Below are 20,960 nucleotides of genomic sequence, written 5' to 3' on the forward strand. Positions count from 1 at the left end.
AGTGAATAGCAATGTACGCCTACTATCTATTGTCATATTTATATGTGTTGGAAAAATTAGACAGATAAGGTAAAAATAAAAATGCTTTCTGCCGGAGTACCTCGAGCAGTGGTTCCTTACCTTTTTCACGTCAAGGACCCCTAAACTGACAAAAATTAGACCAAGGATCCCCATTTGGTCCCCAATCTGATAGGATTTTTGCTTTTAGATTTTTAATTACAGAAAGTGTAAGAAATCCATGACCAATATATACATACATTCTGTCAGTGTGTTACTTATGGATGGAATTTTTGTGAAAATAAATGAGTTACCTTTTTGACGGACCCTGTAAAACCCCTTCAAGTACCCCTGGGTTCCCAGACCTCGCTTTGGGAACCAATGGTTGATCATCAATAACTTGTGGATAATCACAACATCCACAAGTTTTTTCCACACCATCCCCATCTCTCTCTCCCCTCAGCGCATGTCGACTGTCACTACTTATATCCACTATCAAATAAAGCACAAATTCCCAAAAATCCCTAAAAAGCTGAAACATATTCTGAACTATATATATCCACTCCTGCATTAGTTAGTAAAGACTAAGCACCTTACTGTGCGTTGTTCATTTTTTAAGAAAATAGTAATAACAATAGGTGATGAACATTCATCTCTATGAAAGCAGATAACATGCTGTACAATATAATGCATAGTGTAAGCTATGGCTGTTGAAAGCCTTGTTATGAAACACTGATGTAAACATCACAACAATGGTGTGTGTGACTGTATTTATCCTTTCTGAGGGGGATTTGATCCTTAACCAGTGGAGGAGTAAATGTGGTTGCAGAGGTGGTGGAACATAGCCAATAACTCTGGGCACAAAAGAGGAAATATTTGTAAGGTTGCCAGGACGCGGGTTCTAAAAAACCTGCTTGGATATCAGGCACATACTGTATCTACTCTGTTGTAAAACATAGAAGGAAGGAGGGACTAAAAAACTCGGACGCAGGTGGGTGAGCTGACAGCACCCTGAGGTGTACTCACATGTTGAGTGGCAGCTGCACCTTGGCATGGGCCAACAGCTCAGAGGTTATGGATGCCACTTTGGGGGGAACCAGAACCCCTGCTGAGGAAGGAGAGGGACCCGGGTGAGATGCATCCTGCAGACACAGAGAGAGATACACACATACAAATCGAGGGCTTTCCATTTAAAGTAAAAGATTACTTGCAATATGTGCCAGCAGTATTTCAGCTGCTGCTGTGTCCTGGATATTATTCAAAAACACATTTAGCCCAGGTGTGAATGCCACCAGAGGCAATACATGTAAAAGCATTGTGTCTCCAGTCTCCAGCTATCAAAAAGAGGAATGATGTTAGTCTCATAGAACTGTCAGAGTAGGTGTTTGGGGGATAAGTTAATAAAATCTCTAGTGGAGAGAAGTGACCAAAGTGAACACAGGCATGAGTGTACTGCATATATATATATGCATATATATATATATATATATATATATATATATATATATATATATATATATATATATATATATATATATATATATATATATGCTTAGTAAGTAAGTAAGTAAGTAAGTAAGTAAAGTTTATTTATAGAGCGCATTTCACAGATAAAAATCACAAAGCGCTTTACAAGTTACAAACACAGAACCTGAACCTGACCAACCATAGAACCTGACCAAGTAAGCTGGGCTGATATATTGGCCAATATTAGTTTTTTAAGTGTATATTGGTTGGCTGGTATGCAACAAGAAATTGCAGCACAAAATGTCTAAGACATGTTTAAGGTTGCTTCGAAACAGTGACACAATTGCATTCGTTACACTACATTCTCTACACTCTAACATATTGATATTGGCATTTGCCTTAAAAATACAATATTGGTCGGGGCTATTATTGGTTGGGCAACAATAATCAAATATTGTAATAACAAAAGGAGTCTCCCTTCATAACAAGTACGGTAAAAGTTTGAATCTCTATTTTTTACTCAACTGAAGAATCTGATTATCACCACTGCTACATACTACACTAATGACAGTGTGTACGTATGGGTTTGTGGGTGTACCTGGATGCGTGCAGCAGCTCTGGGGTCAGAGGAGCTGATGAGGACCGGGTGGGAGATCTCCATACTGTGCCTGTTGTTGAGCTGGGCGGCCCTCTGGCTGACAGACAGTGCAGAGAATGAATGCCTCTTCTTGGCGTTTTTCTTCCCTTCGCCTCTTCTATGACCAGAGCCATTTCCATTGGACGGGGAGGCGCTGGGGGAGGGACCAGGAGAGCAGGGGCCCAACGGGGTTGGCTCGGAGCTCGGACCTGGAACATTAGTTGGCGTGGGCTTGTCGATCTCCATCAACTGCTTGGCTGTTTCATTTAACTGAGAGGAGATGAGGAGGAGGAGAAGCAGGTGGTTGACAGATCAAAAGAAGGAAAGAGAGGGGAGGACAAGAGGGAAGAGAGGAGAAATTCAAGTGTTAGATTTCAGTTCTCAGTGGTTCACATCCATAACAAGAAGTGTGTTTGTGAAGCCTTTCCTCACTTGTTCTTGTTGGCAGCTTTTCAAAAACCAGCAGCATAACAATCATCACTTACAACAGCTGGTCCAGTGAGACTCTTTTTGTGTAACACACACTCTCACTGTACTGTATGTCTTGGTCAAATACACACATACTCCCACACATATAACAACTTAGCATCCCTTTTGTTTGCCAGGATTGTTCTTTCTCTCCATACGTTGGTTTCATTTTACTTCATTCTTGGATCAAATCTGATATATTAAAGGTTTCCGTTATTTATAAAAGCTATAAAACAATTCCTAGTAAACTTCATCAGGAAAGAGCAGTATTTGAGGCTACTCCATGTTAGTTTACCTGTAAGAATTTAAGGATGTGTAAGTACTTAACACCCTTAAAATCAACTAAATGTTTTGCTAAATGTAATCACCACCATCAAGCATTCTTTTTTCCAGTTCCATGATTCTTTTAGGAATAATTATAGCAAACTAAATGTCTTTGCACTTTTATTTTGTTGATTACAATGTTTCAGATGTAATATTCTATAACCTTTGTATATAGATAGATTTGTGAATGACTGCACCTACATCTACGTGCAGACTATGATGCACAATTTAAAACAAAATGACTGAGAGCTTGAGGAGCCAGCAACATGAGGGTTTGTGCAACACACTGCACATCCCACAAAAGTAATGGGCTGGTGACTTGAAGATATGTCTTTAAAAAACTTTTTTTTAATGAGGACCACAATAGAAATAAGCTTTTAGCTTGCATTTCTATCCTCAACAATTGTAATTGCGTGCCAGGACTAGGTGACTGCTCAAGCAGTTTACTTTTAGTATTACCAAATAAATGCAAGAAGTAAACATTCCTTCAATCGCAGATACATAATACGCCGTATCTATCAAGTGGTCTGCTCCCAGCTCTGGATTTTAATAATGTGGTGGATGTTTTTTTTTTTATCCGCAACTGCTGAGGAATAAACACCTGGTTTAAGGTACCACTGCATATTTTTGGTTGTTTTTAATGAGAAGTTTTTTGGACTCTATAACAAAGTTTTGCTGAACAGTATAAGTGTATATCTTGCCATTTAGAGTTTCAGTCTGAAATCAGTTGAAGAGATGGCAGAAAAGGCATCAGCTCCTTATGATTGTGAGTTATGAGTAAAAAAGAAAAATCAAGGGGGCGTCCGGATAGCTCAGTTGGTTTACTCCTCAACGCAGCGGGCCCAGGTTTGACTCCGACCTGCGGCCCTTTGCTGCATGTCATTCCCCCTCTCTCTCCCCTTTCATGTCTTCAGCTGTCCTGTCAAAATAAAGGCCTAAACATGCACCAAAAAAAGAAAAATCTAAACAAAAGAAAAGAAAGCTAGTCATTTAGTCTCTTACCATGTTCCCCCAGCATCAGATCCATCATTTAAATTAATCAAATCCAGTAGTGACACAGTTTCATATGAGGGAGTCTTCTAATTTTTTGATCATCTAAAATTTGTCTGGCATATTGTATTGAGGGTGAGGGGACCTCTGTGTTCTTAATCGGCACTGCTCATTTGTGGTCTGCAATGCTGCTCATTTCTCACCACCTGCAACAAGAAATGCATTGCCAGTGTAGGCCAGGTCAGTTCTATCACTGCTTAGCTGCCATTTCACACTGTAGTGTCATATAAGCTTGCTAGAGCTGACACTTGTTTATCAGAGTGACATAAAATAAGTCGTGCAAATGTGATGATGGGTGTTCCACACACATTTAGTTAAGCAGCATGTTGCAATATTTTATCAGTACTGAAAAAGCTCATACATGATATATCATTGCCCTGTGGCTGTGAGCACATCTTGGTTGTAAATGGAAAAACAGTTGGTGTGTTTGACAATTATGGAGCGTCACTGTGGTTTAGGTAGGCACAGAAGCAGGTTGGCTGATTAAATTTGCTCACTCCAACACTGCTTCCTAATGTTCCCAAACTACCTGTTGCTTGGAATTTAACTCCTCATTCAGCAGTACCATTTGGTGTGGTGTCAAGACATTTCTTTCTTTTATATGCTCATGTTAATCCATGTTGTGTATCTCAGTCTCTGGGGATAGGGTTTGTGAGCTCAAGAAAAGTCCGTAAAGCTTGCTCAGATTTGTTCTAGAGCATCATTTGGGCAGAGTGACACTGCCAAATTGAAATTGATTGTTAAACGAAACAGTTAAAAACTTGACAGAACTATTTGGAATTAAATTGTATAATGGCTGAGGCCAACCTTTACAATACATAGTGGTAAAATGCTGCAACATGTTACATAGATGCTATAATGCACACAACATGAACATCAGAGGGAAAGATATTTCTCAGAAACTCCTCAGTGAAAGTCTATGTAATGCTATCAATCATTACCTCTGCACAGTCTTCAACACTTCTCTCTACAGAGTAGAAGCAAACATGTAAAGCAAATATTACACACAGTACACTTACAGTACATGTGTTTAATGACTATAATTCTTGGTTCTTGGATCATAAAGGGCATGGTCTCTAAGATATAGAGGACACACACACACACACACACACACACACACACACACACACACACACACACACACACACACACACACACAGAGGCCAATGTGAAACAGGGACAAATAAACTAACATTAACATCTTCAGCTTCAGCCCAATAACATACTTACATTGCAATCATGTCTGCTTAGTATAACCTCAAACTACTATACTATCCCTGGAGATAAAGTCAAGCATTTATTTATCTGTGTGTGTGTGTGTGTGTGTGTGTGTGTGTGTGTTCGAAAGAGAGAGACAGCGAGAGAGCAAGCGTGTACAGGACCGACCCGTCTGGGCTCCGTGTTGGTGATGTTCCATATTAATAGATATGCTAATCAAAGCCAAATCATATGCAAATATGCATGATGGATTGATGCTGCAGATACAACTCAGTTTGCCCTCATGAATAAACATGCACGCGCACGCACAAACACACACACACACACACACACACACACACACACACACACACACACACACACGCACACACAACTGCTTTGTCAGTTTCTCTTGTAACTACCCGTTATGGTGCCCAGTCATGCTGCAGTATGAGTAGGAGATAAAGGAGTGGAGTATGTGTGTGTATGTGTTAGAGACAGAGAGAGAGAGAGAGAGAGAGAGAGAGAGAGAGAGAGAGAGAGAGAGGTGTTGTTGATAGAGACAATTCTTCACTGGTGATTTTGGCTGAATGAAATCTCCAAGGTCATCTATTATGTGTCAAGCTAAGTGTACTCTCTGTACTCTGTGTCTTTTGGAGGATGGGTGCTCTCTCCAGGCAATACTGAGACTCAAGCTGATGAGCTGGTACCTGCACTGCGAAAAGGTTAAGCCAGCAAGATACATGCATGATCATGCACACACACACAGAGTTGCAGGTGTGTGCAATCTCCCTCCTGCTGCACAGACAGGAGGATGCATAAAGTGAAACAGGGACAAAGAAAGAAAAAGAAAGAGACAGAGGTGAAATTATCAAACTCATGCCAAACCTGTCCACCTGTTCTCACATTTGCATGAATCCACCTCAGATCAGCCCAAACCCATCCACACTCAATTCAAACTTATTTAAGATAACATCACATCTACCTGAACCTACAACAGTGTTCCTAATACTTATACAACACAATCCAACCCACTCAGCACACCCACACAAAGTCAAGTCTGGTATAGTATATTTATAACAACCTAAATCCACTCCAGGTGCATATAAACTCAACAAACCACCCAGACCTTTTCCTCATCAAAATACAAATACACCCACCAGAGCCCAAAGGAAACCAACACTAAATTAGCTACTGGAATGGATTACTGACAGTGTAATGGTTTTCCCCTAATATGTAAAATAAAGATAACCACCAAAAAACAGGAGACATGCTGATGCAAAACTCTTGCCTCAGTTAGCTATATAAGTATAGAGTATGGACTATTAACAACTGTATATCTGTTGCGTTAATTAAAGTCATTCATACTGCGTTTGCGATTTTTTGGGGGGGGATTTTGAAAATATATATTATTGTTTGGCTTACCGGATGTACAGTGTGGATATAAAACCTGCCATCCGGAACGTGAGATGATAGGTATTCTCTTTCACTTGCAGTATATGCACTATCTATTGTGCAAGGGCACCGTCGCCGCAGTGCATACAGGGTGTAGTGCTGCCCAAGACAATTGTGATTGGTGTAAAGAAATACAAACTAACCAGAGCATTTTTTTCCACCTATACCAGAATGGTAACTCGTACAGCGAGACTAGTATTCATTTAAAGAAGTTATCTAATTAATTCATTATTTTGGCAATTGGTATCAGAATACAGATATTGTATCTGTATCATAAGGTTAGACCAATACCCAGCTCTGCAGGTTTTGTGTGTTTGTTTTTTTAAAGATTATTTTTTGGGGCTTCTCCCTTTATTACATAGAGACAGTGAATAGGCATGAAAGGGGGAGAGAGATGGGGAATGATACGCAGCAAAGGGCAGCGGGTCGGACCGGAACCCGCGCCGCAGCAGGACTCAACCAACATGGGGCGAACGCTCCCACTGGGTGAGCCAGAGGCCGCGGTTTTGTGTGTTTTTATCACACTTTAATAGCATGGAAATGTTGCAGCCTTTCACTTCAATGAGACCACTGTGTTGACACAGCAGGGGGCCCGATGCGGAAGGCTCGAACAAAATAATGCAGGGTTGTCTGCCAAAAACGTTGACACAACCTTTGCCACAACCAGCAATTCAAGGTGTTGGCCAATCAAATTGTGTACAATTTCTGGAAGATGACTTTGTAATGTTAACTGCAAAATAGTACTTTTTACTTCCTGATCACCAACACAGAAGTTAAAGGGATGTCAGTGTAATAACGTCTGAGAGTTGGACATTTTTTCTCATAGTATTATAAACCTCTGTGCAGTGTTTTGGACTCTGATAAGACTTCAAACTTTCAGATGCATTAATCAAACAGGACTTGCTGGTTTATATTAATTTAACCCGGCACTATTTTCGGTACGGTATACGGTGAAACAAAACAGCACCCGCTTCAAATGTAGTGAATGCCAACAACTTCAGACTCTTCTCATGCAATTTTAACTATTTCAGTGGCATCCCTATCATCAGCAAACCCCTCATCACCAATCTATGTATCCAGCCAAATTTTAACACAAGCAGTCTGCATTCAACAGACAAAAGCTACAAGAGGTACTTTATATCCAGTAAGACACCCACCCACACACACACACCACACACAGATCAGCAGAAGTCCAGCTGGGCACTCCTCATTAAGCTCCCACTGCACACACACACACACACACACACACACACACACACACACACACACACACACACACACACACACACACACACACACGACATGCCCCTGTACCCCTGCTGTGTCAGGTTGATGGAGAGCTCTAAATTATTGATGCATCTCTATCTAATAGCAACCACTATGTGTATGTGTGTATGTGTGTGTGTGTGTCTGTGTGTGTGTTTGTCCCAGCTTCATCATTATCACCTAAGAGAGTCGTTTGGTCAAATAGCTAATTTCAGGGACATGATTGGGTAACCAAGAGTCCAATCCCGTGCAGGCAAAACGCAGAGTGAGAGAGAGTGTGTTTTGAGAGGGCAGTATGATTAAAGGATGGCAAAACAAAAAAGAAACCCTTTATAGATGAGCAGAACAGTGATTTTCTATATATGTTTGTACGGATGTGGATATCAAAACAATATAATGTTTGCAGCATGAAGGAGGAGTCATCCTAATAGTCTCGAATCTCTACTATAATGAATTTCTCTAAGCTACAGTACATGAATACACAATGCACTACACATGTACACTGGATCCATATGAGAGTCTTATTGTCTTGACAACCATGCACACGTATCAGTACTTCCCTGTTTGACTGAACCTCCTGTCGCTTTTGAAGGTTTCATCTTTTGTTTTTTTCAACAGGGCCATGAGAGAATCTGTGTGTTCACAAATTGGTGGTGATGAAAAGAGAAGAGAAGCCTTCACAACAGCAAGAAAGAAGGAAAAAAACATCCTTGCAGTTTCTACCAATGGCTTTTTACCAGTGTTTAAAAGCCTTAAATGTGATGCAGAGCAAATTGGGCATGCTTTTTTTCAGTTGCACAAGGATTAAAGTAAACTATATTTCACTCTTGACAGGCATGGAGGTATGAAAGATGGTGAAGTATTTCAGGGGGTTTATCCTTTTACTGAGAGGAAATCCCTTAAAGAAAACACCACCTCTGCCGAGTGTGAAACAGCATTGATAATGCAATTTATATTTCTGGGGCAATTTGAATGTTTTGGTTGTGCATTCCTGCAGATAAGTGGTCAAACATAGCCATTATATAAAATCCAAATACGGAAACATTATGTGGAACCTCAACGCAAATTAACACACGAGCGGCATGTTTGACGGAGACACAATATACTTTCTATTTGAGTGCAATTACAATGTCTAACATTAAATGTGGGTTCAGCCTTTCATACAGAAGTTAGCCAGTGTCCAACCTCTGCTAAACCCAGGTCAGTACAAGGGTTTAAAAGCAGTTTGGAGAGTCCTCAACGGTGTGGTTGGTCTTACATACAGTACTTCTGCTGACATTGAATACAGACTTAAACACACGTTACTACCATCTAAAATTATAACCATCTGCTGCATTACATCCTGATCTCAGAATGAGGCTCAATGTGTCCTTCTCAGCACAGGTGGCAGGTGGAGGCTATTACCAGCAAAACATAAATGATACATATCACTAGTTACCACTACCATTGAATTTAGACAAGCTATATTTTCACCATGTATCAAGACAAAGGTTATGGAATATAGCAGGAGCAGTACCTTCGGTAACAACATAACATGTAAAACTGGTTCAGAATACCATTTAGTAGAACTGCAAAGATTAATTGATTAATCAATTAACTGTCAACTGTTAAATCCGCAACTATTTTGATAATCGATTGATCATTTGAGTCATTTTTCATATTCTTAGATGTGAATATTTTCTGATGTGTTTACTCCTCTAAGACAGTAAACTTCGAGGACGCTATCTTAGACCTTGGGAAACACTGATCGACATTTTTCACCATTTTCTGACATTTTATAAACCAAATAACTAATCGTTTAATCAAGAAAATAATCGACAGATTAATCGACAATAAAAAATAAAAAACATTATTTGTAGCCCTACCATACATTTCAAATATATATGAAACCAGGGAGCTGGATGCTTATTTGGCCATACTGTTGATAAGATATTACTTTTTTGATTCATCCGATCTGAAAAATAAAAACCGGCAGCCTCCACTCGTGAATGACGAGAATGCACAGATATCTAAGTTTTTTTTTATTTGTGTTTTTTTTTTTTTGGTAAATGAAAATACTGCAATACAAGTGTTCTGCTGCAACATCACTGTTGCTTTAACAACTACTTGTGTAATAACCTGATATGTGATGTTTTGTGTGTGTATCTGGGTAATGTTTGTGGGTTTACCTCCACATAGAGAATGGGGAAGATGCCAATCTTGTCTCCCAGCATGCCTTCTGCCCAGTTCTCGTCCACTCGCCTGATTACTGTCAGTACCTCATCCTGGAGAGAGAGGAAATGAGTGAGACTACACACATTGTAGGTACACCACATGTGTCCAAATAAGAGCTATTTTGTAATTTTTCTATCACTGTGTGATTTTTAAAAACAAAAAAAACAAAGGAAAGCTTTAAACTATTGATCAGAAACTGGCCAAAACAAAGCATCTCAAACGCTTTGCGAGTGGATGTTTGTACCTGGATACATAGATCTCTTCTGAAATTGTCAACTGAATCCTAACAAAGTGTGGCTAACACTTACTTCATCATTTCTATGCACGTCTGTTTGAATTGCTTAACCCAGAATGTATGCCAAATGTAAAAAAATAAATAAAAAATTGCATTGTGGAGCACATTACACTACAAATCGTTTGTACAGTTTTTTTGATTGATAGGCAGCTACTGGTTTCACTTCATTTCAGTTGCCTTCATTTTTATCATATAATATTGGCAGCGATATTATATCCGACACACATGGGAACACATTCCTCGTTCACACACGCACGCAGGCACGCACGCACCCACGCACGCACGCACGCACGCACGCACACACACACACACACACACACACACACACACACACACACAGACGTCATCATGAGAGTGTTTTTTTCCTCTGTTGCTCCTCTCCTCACATGAATATGAAGGTCTTGGTTAGACCGTTAGGGACGACAGTGATAATACTGGTAAATGACTGCACGCAAACAGCACACCACAGGGGCACGCGTCTCTGCATGAGTTGTGTAATCTTCAATCATTTAACCCGTTGATCAGTTTAACCCTAAAATGTGAACTTTGAGTGTGTCGTCATTATCTGTTAATAGAGCGCAGTGTGTTTGAGACAAGGTATCTACTGTATGACTATGCTTTGCATTGCTGTGATCAGTCCTAAAACACCTACAGTGAAGTGTACAGTACAGTACACTGTAATTTAATAATCTTTCTCTCTCCACAGACACACAATTACAGTGCAGAGACAGAGCGGATGTGTCGAGCATTCAGTCCTCGCACAAATGAGTCTGTGTAACAGCAGGAACAAAATGATAAGCTGTGAGGAACAGAACAAGACGCGGAATTCAAATTACTGTTTACCGCAAACCCAACCTGGATTCACACTTCTGAAGGACTGACAGAGTCTTCTTTCATCTTGTTCATCCATTTCAAAGTATAATTTTAGTGATACTTTGACAAATGGGGATGATTTTGGTCTCACTTTGAAACAACCCATACCTATCCAAAATCTTTTTAAAAGCAGAAAGAGACCCAAGACCTGAAGACAGTCAGACCTGAGAATAGTTTGTCCAAATCCTAAATGCCATCGACTTAAGCAGATCCAAAAAAAGAGAGAGCCCTGTACTGGCAGGAGCATGAGGATCTAATTAACAAGCAGCTTTGGTCAGAAAGAGCAGAAATACATGACATCCATCTTGCACTTTCCAGTCTACACTTTACATCTCCTGTCAAAACCCACATTTGTCTCCTGTTGGGATGATGACACACTACACTTCGCTCAGACCTGAGACCCCCAACCCTACAAGACCCTACCCTACATGATTAGAGTGAATATAATTAAATATAACTCATAAAACTTGAGTTCTGGGTTCAGGTCTTGAATGTGCCATAATAATATTTTTTATTTAAAATGGTATTGTGCAATTGTGTATTTGGGCATTGTGCAATACATAAGTTATTGATCACAGCATGATTTAAGGGGAAATGTGCAATCTGGGTAGAATTAAGTGCAATATGAGGGGGGGGATGTTCTGTGGGTTCTCAAACTCTTTGTTCTGTGAGTATGGGGGAAGGTATGGGGGTCTTGTGTGAGGTTTACCGATGTTTATTGAATGCATTTGGATGAGATAATGTATGCTTATGTTTAATGCATGTTTACTGTATGTTTATTGTGTTATGTGCAATGAGCAGTGTTGGTCAATACTTAGTAATTAGTCGCAGTTACAAATTACTTCTCCCAAAAAGTAATTGAGTTAGTCACTCAGTTACCACACTGTAAAAGTAATTAGTTACTCAGCAAAGTAACTGTGACATTATTTTTTATGTTCTATAACGCTATTATGTTCTATAACATCTTTAACGTCAAAGATGTTTATATTAACTGATTGAAGGATAAAAACACTATACACAGTATCACCTGTTGCTGACCCGAAAAATCGAGCGTTGCTTGTTTTAACAGAGTGGCTCCTTCGCTGGAGCTCACGCTAGCTGTTAGCAAGAGCAACAAGTGTCGTGTTAGCATGTGCTGATGTGAGGTGCTTCATAAGATTTGAGTTGCTTGACACAGAAGTGGATAAAGTCTTTTTTCCTGGGCATAGCGTGCATGTTACATAAACGTTCTTGCCTTTAATTTCAATGAGGGAGAAGTAGTGCCGGTACTTCCAGTTGGAGAACGCTACCTTTGAATTTCCCTGGATCGTCGCTATTGTCGCTCTCTAGCATTTAGTGGTAGTCAGAGCGTGCAGTGAGACAGCGTGAGCAGGGCATCTGCCCACCCAGCCAATCATCATCGCATTTGCAACGGTGTCATCATCCCCACCCCTGCTCTCTCCAGGCAGCTGGTGTGTAGCCAAAGCCTGACGACTCGCGCTTCATTCAACCAAATTGTAGTAACGCGCCACTTTACATTCTCAGTAACGATAACGGCGTTGCAACGATGGGAAAAGTAATTAATTAGATTACTCCGTTACTAAAAAAATAACGCCATTAGTAACGCCGTTATACTTAAACGCCGTTACTCCCAACACTGGCAATGAGTCACCATTTTTTGTTCTCTCGCCTGCCCAAGACGAATTTCTCCTATTATGAGACGATAAAGGCTTTGGTCGCTGCCGGCGGCGTGGACACCGAAGCCAGCAGCCATCTTTCAACCATGAATTGAAACAGCGGCTGGGTGAGTCAGCTTAACACAGCACAATCCCTCTTAGGTAGGAAAAATATACACTGATCCAGGCCAGCTTAGGTCTCACTCTCACATTAAACGTAACACATAGGGAAGAGGAGACAATATAATTAATGTTACGGGCTTAGCCTTTCAACAAAACTTATTATTATTACTTTGCTATCAGATGTCCCACCAGAAAAATCATCACATCACTTTGCTCCCGCAACTGGAGTTAGTGGAATTTGTTTTCTGTACAGCATGTAAACAGCTCAGTGCACAGCGTCAGCAGCACAACATATACACAAAATCATAATGTATTACACAATAATTAATAATCACAATATGCCTTGATGGACAACAGTGAGCTGCATGTATCCTTCCAGTGTGAGAAAGCATCATAGTGGTATGGGACAGTACAATGGTGTAGTTTCAAGGTGGTGTAAATGCTGTTTTAGGGACATCTAAAAAGTTTCTTCTTTTTTTTTCTTTTTCTTGGCAAAAACGGACGGATTGGAATATGAGCACAAATTATCAGTTGCCAGCATCTTCGTTCCAAAAATATTGGTGTCAGTTTTTAAAAATGACTTCAGTTAAATCCTCATGGTCAGAGTAGACTGCAGGCAGCAGCTTCTACTGTATGATAACCCCATCCTTAAAATTCCTCATATCAGACCCACTGACTGACAGAGCTGATGAACATTTTACCAATACACATAGTGTATATATTATATGTGTATAAATTGTGTTGTGTTTTAAAATCAAAAGCAGTGGCAATTGTTCAAACGAGGCACAATAAATTACCAACTCATTTCATGTCAAGAGATGTCTAAGCCTCTGTGACTTGCCACAAAAGACATGCCTGTTCAGATTTTAGCCACTTATTTCCGCTGACCACAGCACTGTCTGGCGAAGCTCATGTTCATGCAACAATACAGAACTACTAGTCAATAACACATACATTGCCACCTAATGTCAAACAACCACACACATGACTTGCCAGTGAAACTGTTTATGCAAACAGATTTGATCTGTTTCAGCTGTAAACTCTCGTTGCTTTTGATGTGAAAGCTGATCACATGTATTCACAAAATAGAAGAATGGAGTACAAGCAAGAAGAAGTAAATGGTGAAAACTGCAGTTGCTTTGGGAAGGCACCATGCAGAGCATGTACTTTTCATCCTGTTTGAAGTGTCTCTGGTTTACATTCTGAGAACCAATCTGAAAAGTTGAGTCAGCAGTGATAAATTATTAGTGTCCTACAAACAACCACACTGGTTTAACACCACCGATAAGTGTTTTCTTCTACTACGGTATTTATCCTTTTGTAAATTCAGCCATCCCTCTTTCCACTGATTCATCTATGCAGCCTGTCCATTTTACACATTATTGTATTTGTTCTGTGTCTGTTATAAAACAGTGTCTTCGGGTTGAGTGTGTGTGTGTGTGTGTGTGTGTGTGTGCAGCATGTGTCTGTGGGTGTGTATGTGTGTTACCTTGCTGAATGCCAGACAGTCTTTATCCTGGTCCTTATCTTTGACCTCAAAGTCGTACAGTGCTTTGCCCTGGGGTGGAGTTTGGCTCAGGGGACGCAGCAACTGGATGTAACTAGCAGGCAAGAAACCATGGCAACCGTTGAGCTCGCCGTGGTACCAGTTGTCATCCACTTTGCGTCGCAGGATGATGATGTCACCCTTGGCAAATTGGAGATCGCCGGGTTCTTTTCCTTCGTATGAGTAGAGGGCTTTACCGCAAGGCAGCGCTGGGATATTCTGAAAAACACACGTTACAAACATACACTTACTGCACGAATAAAGCACTTACATGCAGCTAAACAAAGCAGGAAATATGTCCTTAGGTTCCTTGCTCCTGAGGAGCAACATGTTGTTCCATATAGTGCTGCTAAGTCAAACCTTTTCGCGTCAGTGTTTTGGTCTGACCTGAATTGACAGTGAGATTCAGGCCTGAATTTGGATCAATTTTGATCTATCTGATCTATCTAAAATCCTATGAGTGATTTCTTTAATTCTGGTGTCTGGTCAGTGTTAATGTGGTAAAGTTTTTTTTTTTATGTTTTTTTTTTTTCTTGTGAAATATACTGGATGGTTGTATCTTTTCAGGCCTCTGAAAATCCCAAAAATAAAATCATCTCAGAGGGAAAATTTAAAATCATTCTCAAATCTCCATTAAGATCGTAACCTGTATGATTAGTGGTCACAACACAATCCCAAAAAAGTTAGGACACTTTTGTATATATAAGGGCAGAGCAGATGAACAGATTACCTGCCAGTTATCTTACTCTACACCAGAAAACACAGTCTCAGTGAGAAGAGTACTGTAGGATGTTCTTCTGTAGTGCACTCCCACGCAGCCATTAACATAAAAGGTTAGATGACAGGTGTTTTTTTTGCATAAAGATCTTGCACAGAGTAGCATAAAGTGCATTTTGAGGCCTCTGCAGATTATTAAAAGCATTGCTGTCAAGTAATAGTGCCACTGTGTTGAAATGATACCAGATAACTACACCTCCCAAACCTTGGGGTTGACAATTTGCTGAATTTACAGTGAACTGATGTTTCATTATATATTCTGCCTAAGGAGCTGGAAAGTGTGGCTTTTGTGTCATGTTTGGAACAAATCAGTTTCAAGTCTGTTATATAAAATGTTGTATTGTTCTCAATTTCTTTTCATTTTTATGTTTGTGGCGCCTCATATTTGAAGGAAGGTACAAATGAGGCAGTGGCCCCTGCTGTGATCAGTAAATTAATTTGGAGAAGAAGAGAAAAAGAAGCCTGGGGGGCAAACTGGTTTTAAAGCAACTCAAAAATGTGGAAAATCCAATATGTTGCAAACAGTTGGCCCTGGAGAAAAATCTGTACAGCACGGATAGTTGGGTATGTGCTCCAAGTTTCATTTTATTCCCCCCAGCAGCATATGAGATATGACTGGTTATTAAAATGTTTGCCAGGTAATTGCTGCTCCCACCTTGGGCCAAACGCAGTAATTTTGAAAATGCCAGAGCAGCGTGATGCATCACTCCCTGGAACTTCATCAAAATCAGGTCTGTGGTGTCTCGCTTATCACATGTCAAGGAAAAACACACACTGACCCATTTACCCTGCACAAAGTGATGTTTAACGTGATGCCTTCCTTGCGTATAAATATGGCCGGGTTAGCTAAGTTGGTAAAGCGGGCGCACATATGTAGAGGTTTATTCATCGACGCAGAAGGTCCAGGGTCCGAGTCTGACCTGTGACGGTTTGCTGTATGTCCCCTCTCTCTCCCCTTTCATATATCAGCTTTCCTATCCATTATAGACAGAAATGCCCAAAAAAAAAAGATCAAAATGTTGCATTGAACTTACAGTTTTTTTTGATTGCTTTGATGCAGCAGTCAACTCAAACTCCACATTTTTCAAAACAGTTAACACACAGTGGCACTCATGGCCAAATGACACATTTGGTTTGCAAAAGGCTCTGACCGTGCCAAAACATTTAAAATATGCAACAAAAGCAAATTTTGCCGTCAAACAACACAACTTGCAAACAAGTGTATGACCTCGTCCTATCAACCATTAGACAGTGGACAACAAAATACAAAATACAGCACTCAAATCAGTGCACCATTGCTTGTCATGTTTTGCTAGCTTGCATATATGGTCAATACACCATGCTGTCCTTTTGTTCTGTATGGACCGTTTTCAACTTTACGTAACTTAAACTTTTCTTCTAGTCTTTTACTAGTGTCTATGTATAGTTAAGTAATGATTATTCTATTTTTGATATATTGTGTCTCATGTTGTACTGAATAGATATAGAATTTTCACTGACGCTATCTTGCACTATGATACCATTGCACCTTTCTGCATTCTTTTGACACCACTCCTTTACTGTTTTTCTTGATTGCTTTGATGCAGCAGTAAACTCAAACTCCACATTTTCAAAACAGTTAATACACAGGCCGAAACAGTGGCACTCATGGTCTAAATATGACATTTTTTAATTTGCAAAAGGCTCTAACCGTGCCAAAACATTTAAAATATGTAACAAAAGCAAATTTTGCCTTCAAACAACACAACTTACAAACAAGTGTATGACCTCTTCCAATCAACCATTAGACAGTGGACAAAAAAATACAAAATACAGCACTCAGTGTGAATCAGAGCACCATTGCTTGTCATTGTAGCTTATTACTGTACGTAGCTTTCATGCCAGTGCCATTTGTTGTCAAATTTGCCTTCTTGCAAAGAATTGGATCCAGCATCAGAAATGCTTTGATGCAAATTTTATTGATTCCATTGATTCTTATTTTCAAACTGTGGCTGAAAACTGAAATACTGTAAATATTACACAAAATACATGTAAACCAAAATAAAATCTATTAGAGTATAAGAAAATAAAATCTATTACAATAAATTATAAACATCTATTACTGTAGAGTATAAGAAATAGGCACTATTGATACTCAGTCTCTTCTGTCTTAGACCTCTTCCATCCATGTTCGCAAAGAACAACACAGAAACTGCACGTTTAAGGCCTGCAGACTGACTGCTAATTGAAGATTTGTGTGAAGGAGTGTCAAACAGGTGCTTCAGTGATTTCATACTGATGAAGGTAGTTTCTAATAGTTAGGAACAGATGGTTTCTGTTTGGTTACCATAGCTAAAACAATGGAGTTTGGACTGCTTGAATGACATCTGTGTTCTGCCAAAGGGTGGGGAAAATGTGTCAATCCAATGAGAAAGGGTTAACACATTTGCAAGAGGTGTCTTCTGCTGCTGAGACAGTGATGATGAAAACCGAGTGAATCCCAGTTTCTTTAAGCAGGTCAAAGCAATCAAGAAAAACTGTAAACATGCTACAACCAAACTTTACTGTAAGGGCACACTATTGATATCTTTCTTTGTATTTATGTAGTATGTGTGCTTGGATGTCATATGTCATATGTCTGTGTGCCTATGTGGATGTATGTTGTAGGGCTGTGCTCGATTGAAGAAATCCTTAGTTGACTAAAACTCATTCAACTGTATCGACTAATCGATTAGTTGATTTAATCGACAGATCTGTAAATCTGAGTTTCTCTGCAAAGAGTCATGCTAAAAGCACCACTTTAATTCTTGTGTTTACCAGAGATGTGCTCATACGTTTCTTTGAAATAAGTCATTCAGCATGAAAAAAGCATAAAGTATAAAACGTGACTAATCGACTAAAGAAATCTAAGTTGACTAAGACCGAAACGACTGATTAGTTCAGTGGTTCCCAACCTTTTTTCCTTGGCGCCCCCCCTACTCATGTCTAAGAAAAGCTGAGCCCCCCCAAAACCGAAGTTGAGGTAACTCTCAAGATAGAGCCTTACTTTCTTTTTTGATACAGAGGAGTTATCAGCACGGTTACGTTTCTCCTCCATGTTTCATTTATAAAATAGTGATGCCGTGGCGGCAGGAAAAACGAGGATACAACAAAATACTTTTGTATACATTATATATTCTAGTGTATTATCATAATTTGTTTAACATGTGCAAATATATATATATTTTTTTCCTCAACCTCAAACCAGATAAAGACTTGCGCCCCCCCTGTGATCTTCGCCGCCCCCCCTGGGGGTGCCCGGACCCCAGGTTGGGAACCACTGGATTAGTTGATTAATTGACTAAGAGGGAACAGCCCTAGTATGTTGTGTATAAGCTATTGGACACCTTAATTTCCTTCGGGATAAATAAATATAATATCTCTATCTATCTATCTCTATTGTAGCCTATTACTGTACCTAGCTTTCATGCCAGTGCCATTTGTTGTCAAATTTGCCTTCTTGCAAAGAATTAGATCCAGATTAAGAAATGCTTTGATGCAAATGTTATTGATTCCATTGATTCTTATTTTCAAACTCTGGCTGAAAACCGAAATACTGTAAATATTACAAAAAATACATGTAAACCAAAATTAAATCTATTAGAGTATAAGAAATTAAGAAAATAAAAATAAAATCTATTACAGTAAAGTATAAACATCTATTACTATAAGAAATAGCCACTATTGGTACTCAGTCTCTTTTATCTTGATGATGGGGCCACATGGTCTAACCCTGCAGACTGACTGCTAATTGAAGATTTGTGTGAAGGAGTGTCAAACAGGTGCTTCATTGATTTCATACTGATGTAGGTAGTTTCTAATAGTTAGGAACAGATGGTTTCCGTTTGGTCACCATAGCTAAAACAACAGAGTTTGGACTGCTTGAATGACATCCATGTTAACTGTTCTGCAAAAGGGTGGGGAAAATGTGTCAATCCAATGAGAAAGGGTTAATACATTTGCAAGAGGTGTCTTCTGCTCTGCTGAGACAGTGATGAAGAAAACCGAGTGAATCCCAGTTTCTTTAAGCAGGTCAAAGCAATCAAGAAAAACTGTAACAAAAAAGCAACTGTATCATCATGGCTTAGCAACCGTAATAGGCACAGCAGGCCTTTTAACCTTTTTGAACTATAATGTCCACATGCAGGGGAGTAGCACAAAATTCTGGACCCTGTACATAGGCATGCTCTATGGGCATTAATCGATTAATCGATTACAAAATTACTTGTCAACTATTAAATTGATTGCAAACTATTTCGATAATCAATTAATCGTTTGGAGTCATTTTTTTCTTTCTTCACTCCTCACTGACAGTACACTGAATATCTTGAAATGGGTACTAAATTAGACATTTGAGGATATCATCTTGGGTTTTGAAAAACACTTTTCCCATTTTCTGACATTTTATAAACCAAACAATCAATTAATCGAGAAAATAATCAACAGATTAACCGACAATGAAAATAATCGTTTATTGCAGCCCTACCTGAACCTATGCTAAACATTAAAACTAGATGACCAAAAGCCTGTATATGCCCTAATTTTATGCTCATAGGTGATTGGCCCTATTTACACTTGTCATTTTAAGTGTCTCACATCCGGATAGGATCTAGATGCAATTTAATACACAAAGTTTCTGGTATGTGTTTGCAATGGCCAGAACACAAATGTAATTGTAATCCATCTTTGTTTTTTTGCATGTAAATCAGCCTTCCACCAGTCCGGCAGGTGGTGTTAATGTACCTGGAGCTGTTCGGTAGCTGCCAAAAATGCCAGAGAATAACTTGTGCCATTTAGCAGTATAGTGACAACAATTAACAGTTAACAATACAAGTGAATAAGTGAACAACTATCAATAACACAAACACATTAAAGACTCCGATAGCTTGACTATGAGCGAGACAAAGGTTGTGACCTAATCTCCAGCTCTAACTTACACCCCTCCCTCACCCATGCGCTCTCTCACCAGTACGCTCCTTCCACAGACTACTTCCTGACGTTGTTACACTTGGGAGAAATCAAGCTTACGTATGTGTCTTGGACAGATGGATGCATTTCCACACTCTCAACATCTGTCTAGAATAAGTCTCAAACCACCTCAAAACCACCTCCCAAAGTAGGTTGAGCAAATGGATTTCAATATGTCTTGGCTGAATTTACACTTTTTCAGGGTTTCGACACAATTTTGACACTGGACTGCAGGGATCACTGCCTGACCTCAAGAGTGAGGTCAGGCAGTGATGTTGGGCCATAAGGCCGTAGTCATTGTTCCAATTCATCCCAAAGGTGTTGGGGTAGAAATCAGGGCTCGGTGCAATCAAATTCTTCCACACCAAACTCGGAAAACTGTTTCTTTCTGGACCTGACTTTGTGCACGGGGTCATTGTTGTGATGAAACAAAGGGCTTTCCACAAACTCTTGCCACAAAGTTGAAAGCACTCTATTGTTTAACATTAAGACTAAACAGGAATACTAAAGGGGCCTAGCTTCGGCACCTGGGTAGCTCACCTGGTAGAGCGTGCGACCCATGTACACAGGCTCAGTCCTCGCCGCAGCGGCCGCAGGTTCAATTCCAACCTGTGCCCCTTTGCTGCATGT

The 20,960-nt window shown here is 39.7% G+C and overlaps 1 protein-coding gene across 4 annotated transcripts in view; it reads right to left on the reverse strand.

Annotated features, from left to right (window-relative positions):
- LOC114564636 (E3 ubiquitin-protein ligase SH3RF3) overlaps positions 1 to 20,960 on the reverse strand; it is an 88,990-nt gene that overhangs the window by 21,294 nt on the left and 46,736 nt on the right. For 2 of the 4 annotated variants that reach the window (XM_028592098.1, XM_028592097.1), the window contains exons 2-5: positions 14,511 to 14,786; positions 10,030 to 10,125; positions 2,063 to 2,371; positions 1,024 to 1,139 (exon numbers count right to left, since the gene is read on the reverse strand). In XM_028592098.1, coding sequence (XP_028447899.1) covers positions 1,024 to 1,139; positions 2,063 to 2,371; positions 10,030 to 10,125; positions 14,511 to 14,786 — 797 coding nt within the window. The remainder of the gene's footprint in view (positions 1 to 1,023; positions 1,140 to 2,062; positions 2,372 to 10,029; positions 10,126 to 14,510; positions 14,787 to 20,960) is intronic. The other 2 variants (XM_028592099.1, XM_028592100.1) reach the window with 2 other exon arrangements.

The sequence above is a fragment of the Perca flavescens genome, chromosome 11 (assembly GCF_004354835.1).
Source record: "Perca flavescens isolate YP-PL-M2 chromosome 11, PFLA_1.0, whole genome shotgun sequence".
NCBI classification, from domain to species: Eukaryota; Metazoa; Chordata; class Actinopteri; order Perciformes; family Percidae; genus Perca; species Perca flavescens.